The following is a 5,000-nucleotide window of genomic DNA, read 5'->3' on the forward strand; positions in this document are numbered from 1 at the left end:
GTCTCACTTTACGAAACGTTTTCACAACAATATCGAAGATCTATGAAGGAAATACTAGATATAAGGACAAACTGCATGTACCTCTTTGCAGAACAACAACAGCAAGCGATCGTTTAAATACAGGGGTACTTATCTATGGAAAAGCCTGCCTAAGAATATTCGGGATATCGGCTCTTTAGATTCTTTTAAAAAACAAATTATGAATCGTGCTTTTTATACATTTTTAGTAAATAAGTGAACCAATGCGAATCTGATGATGTATATCTTTTTATTTGCTGGTAGCTTTGTGATATATTCTCTTTTATTTAGATTTTATACTTATCTTGTAATTGGTTTCTGAAAAACCAAGTAGTGCATGAACCAATAAAGTTGTGTTGTATTGTAATGTCAATTAATAGGCTCTGCTCATCGAGAGTTCTTCCCATATTTTCTTTTGTAAATGCATAGTAGTTGAGATGAGGAAATCGCAGATTTCATCAGAGTTTTATGAGGAACGTCTCACTACTGCTAAATAAGGAGCCACTTCCTTCTTCTTGTTTAGTCCAGGGTCAATCATTTATTGACACGAAACGCAAGGGAACGATTGCGCAATTCAACACTATTGCTATCACGACAATTTGATAACGAGGCTGTAAAATACGAAACTTTAACGTAATAATCATTCTGTTGTGTGTGTATTTAGAATGCTCTCACTAACCCAACAATTAGGTCAACAAAAGATGAAAAGTTCCTCATATCCTAACCCCACCCCCTTTATCTCTCCACCCTTTCCTTTCTCTCTCACGTTCTTCCCTATTGTCTCCCATAGCAACCTTCCTTAAACTTCAAGCCAAAGAGATAACAGTGGGTGACTTTAGTCTTGCGTAATATGTTGAGCCGAGTGTTTCCAAATACGTTTTCTCAGCTACTAAAAATGGTTTTTAAAAACTGCGCCTCATACAGAGAATAATTTGTTTTCTGGCTCCAAGGCGACGAACATTACAAAACCCTTAAAGTTGGTTGGGTTGTCAACGAGTGTTCACCACCAATATGACAAGATTACCTATTTGTAGGAAAGTCAAGAACACATTATCAGGGCCGTAGCCAGAAAAAAATTATGACTGATAGGCAATGTCCATGGTTAAATTCTCCTCGTAGGTGTTTATGATGAGTACATTTTAAAGAGAACGCTGGAATCACGCTTTATTTTGAAAAATCACAAAAAAATGACTATGGCAAGTGCCTTGGTGTGGCAGCTCTAGCATTCATGGAACAAAGTTCAATACTTATATTGGTTATTTAATCGGCCTTTATCTCTCTTCTCCAACGTATATAGCTTGGCAGCATGCAAGACCAAAATTGGAGCGTTTTGTTTGCAGGGATACAAAATCATCGTGCTTTACAAAAGACAGTAAATCGCAGGACCACTGTTTCTTAATTAAGAAACTAACGGCCCTAACCCCTTCATTTGTCTGTTGCTTTATTTCTGTCATTTGTAAACTCATTTTAATTAAAAAAACACACCTTGTGGTGATCCCTTATACTGATATGCTTTGCAGAGGAGTTCAGTATCGGTTATCGTGCGCTCATCTGCGGTTCAAGATAAAAATGCGAGCATGGCGTCCACTGAAGCGAGCATGGAAGCCACGATTTCATTAATTAACCACCGCGAGGATGATTTGTGAGCAGAGGTTTTGAATTTTAAAAAAGGCAAAGGGTTGATTCTCGCAGACGGTTCGTTCTAAAGGAACAAATCAATATGATTTACTTTGCCAAAAGATCTGATAAGGCGTTCTCCGAAATGACCAGCTCTTCGTTACAACATTGCAAAAGCAAGGTTAATTTAGTTAAAATGGCAAACTTAGTAGTGGACAGGCGAAAACTCTAGTAAAGTCACATGATGGGCAAAAGGGTGTTAGCTTAAGTTTACGCAAGCGGGCGAAGGGAAATGACGGAAGAAAAAAGACGTGCTCCTTCGCAGCTGACTAACTCTACAAGATGAGTTCTTCCAATTTGCAGCTAATCCAAAATATCAACTTAATCCACGAGCTAAATATCACCAGTTGCTCAATGAGACGTTATCACTGAAGTCGAGAAAGCAACTCTAAACGGCAACTCCGGTCCTAAGTTTCTATTCTACAAATTTATAAGTAAAAGGTTCACACTATTCACGTCCGAGTTGGGACCTTTGATGTCGTTCAAAAATAACTTAACTTTAGATTCCTCTCGTATAAAAATATTAGGAATTTAGGTAAACAAGCCTACTTAATAAACCAAAACCAAAATAAACCACTTCGGAAGGAAGAATAGCTGCCCGGGAACGTGAATTACAGAGGTAGAATATCTGCGGCAGGAATGTTCGCGAAAACAAATCTTATTCCTTGACTGAAGTGGAACATGTAAGACCAGCCAGCCACCCTGCTTTGTGTTAAAATAAAGAACCCAAGCAACGTTAAACGAAAACGTTACTTCAAAATGTAACTTTGTGCTAACACAAGGAGTTTGCGATTCCGGCTACCCACCGTTCACGTTATGCAATACAGGCAAACTGTGGTATGAACGGTTCCAAAGTGACCACGGAGAATGAAGGACCCACGTTGTGGTCAAAACGTTAAATTTGGAATTTCTTCGTGGTTTTTCTTTTCGCAGAATACAACAAAGAAATTTCCAATGCGTGCTACATTCGTCTAATAACGATTCATCCGTTATTGTCTTCTGCCGTTAGCGCTGTTACTTCCCACTTCTTATTTCCGTGCACTCAGTTCCATGGTTAAAAAGGTGTATTAAAAGTTCTATTTATCTTCACAACCAAATGTCAGCGCTGAGTCCGTTGTTCAGACACAAATCGCGGGTAATTAAACACCGTTTATTCACAAGTTATCCAAATAAAGACCTCCATGATGCTCTCGCGAAATCGATAAGAGATTTCAATAATATTGCTAATCATCATCCGTAAAAAAATGTTAATCGTATATTAATCAAAATTGTGTCAATCATGAGAACTTGCAGTAACAGAGAAGGGAAAATAAAATTGTCGAGAAACTGAAAGGTAATAAAACTGACCAAACAAAATATTGACCTTTTTCGTAGCTGCCGAAACTATGCTGAAACTGAAAACATTAAATCAATACTACAATTTCCGGAATCCAAAGCCAGTCCTAGTTGACCTAGTAGCAGCGCCAAGTCTGATTAATTGGATCACGTATTCATTGTTATTTTCAGAGCATTGTAACTATGCTACGTTCTAGGCATTTTCTGCTTTCTAAGCATACCTGCAAATGTAAAAATTCGCGGTATCGTCGATAAACCAAATTGACAGTTCCATCGGACCATGTGACCTTGACGCAAAACACCTGAAAATAGACATAAAAGAAATAGCAGAATATTGTTGGAATTTGTCGGTCCCACAAAGTAAGACAAAACAAAAGAAATGCTTCTTCGCACAATTCGTCAACAGATCTAAATTTGAATAATAAATTTTTTTCGATTCTCGATCAAAAATATTTGAATTGGCTCAATTTAGAGTAAATCGGTTGTTCCCTCTTTGTAAAAGTTTTGCTCAAACGTAAACATTGTTCGGCTCTTGGCTCATACATAAATAATGTATCAATTTATTTACAAACTTTAGGTTCATCATAAACTAAATCTTCATTTCCCAGGAATAGTCGACAACTATCATTTATAAACAAAGCGCAAACTTCCAGTAGTCATATTATCATAATTCCAAAAAACAAGCCTGTATGAAGCGAATAACGTCATAATTTTGTTGTAAAGTAATTGGTACTGTCATATTGTTTTAAGCGTAGAGAGGGCACAAAAGTCTATAGTCCGAATTAACTTTTACCAGCACTTTCCATTGAAGTGTCGTTGAGTTGTTGTATTTCTTTTCACATTTTCAAAAAAAGAGTCATTTATCCTTAAATAAATGCTATTCCACTACATATATATAGTTTACTGGCAGAAATGCCCTTTACATGAACACTCAGTTCATCTTATCCGATCCTTGCAATGAGTCTTTTTGACGGTCGAAAGCAACTGAATTACACATATTTTGTGGTGAATGGCCAAACTGTTTCAACTTCTCGCAGAATTAGACATGGGCTGGTAACCTGAATAATCGGCTGGTTTGCAACAAAATTCACTTACATTGTCAACACAACTTCGAAGATATACCAAGTCACCATCTAACACGAATTGTTGAAACTATTCATCATTTGGCTGCGTAACAAGTTACTGAACTTCGAATGGACGAAAAATAACAAACAGTTGTTTACGAAAAGCAAACTTACAAAATGTTTTTTGGGCTTTGTTCTCCGTTGAACTCCTTCCACCGAAGCCTCTTTAACGTCTCGGCTATCCATGGCTAGTGAATTTTGATTATCCATCGATATTATTTTATCAACCCTCTCAAAAGAAGTGTGATGCGACGTGGGTAATCGTCACGAAATGGGGAACGAAGTCTCAATATTAACAGCCACCAACTCGCAACGCATGCGGAATAGGCTATTGTAAAATTTGCACATGTATTTTGTCACAAAGTGAGCTATTCTTTTACTTCATTTTACGCATCACTGAGAAGATTGATTGAGCTTTTCACGCGTACCCATCAACTCAGTCACGAATTTGTCGAAAAGGTTAAGACAAGGATAAATCCAATTTCAATACAAGACCTTGTCCTCGGTAACGTTTTCTGGAAAAGGATATAGTTTAGGAATAGTGTCATGCCTGTAAATGAGAAATATGTACATTTCCTGGAAAAAAACTGTCTTACACTGAGGTGTAATTCGGCGTGAATTTATAATTCGTGATCAAATCAAAAGTAATTTTCTCTTTTGAATGTCCATGAGTGGGTGCTAAGAAGTTAACTGGAGCTAACATACCAAAACATTACTAATGATAAATAGAACTCCTAAATTTTCAACACGCGTCAGCAAATATTTACACTGTATACCTCTGAGCAAACGAGAGAAAAAAAGCAAAAAAAAAAAACTTGCCAAGTATAACTAAGAGTTACAGTGAAA

The 5,000-nt window shown here is 37.0% G+C and overlaps 1 protein-coding gene across 1 annotated transcript in view; it reads right to left on the reverse strand.

The window, feature by feature from the left end:
• Window positions 1–4,481, reverse strand: part of LOC138006339 (SH3 and PX domain-containing protein 2A-like) — a 19,718-nt gene extending 15,237 nt beyond the window's left edge. The window contains exons 1-2 of the mRNA XM_068852603.1: window positions 4,269–4,481; window positions 3,252–3,332 (exon numbers count right to left, since the gene is read on the reverse strand). Of these exons, the coding sequence (XP_068708704.1) occupies window positions 3,252–3,332; window positions 4,269–4,364 (177 nt within the window). The 5' untranslated portion in view covers window positions 4,365–4,481. The remainder of the gene's footprint in view (window positions 1–3,251; window positions 3,333–4,268) is intronic.
• Between the last annotated feature and the right edge of the window lie 519 nt (window positions 4,482–5,000).

The sequence above is a fragment of the Montipora foliosa genome, chromosome 6 (genome assembly GCF_036669935.1).
Source record: "Montipora foliosa isolate CH-2021 chromosome 6, ASM3666993v2, whole genome shotgun sequence".
Classification (NCBI taxonomy): domain Eukaryota; kingdom Metazoa; phylum Cnidaria; class Anthozoa; order Scleractinia; family Acroporidae; genus Montipora; species Montipora foliosa.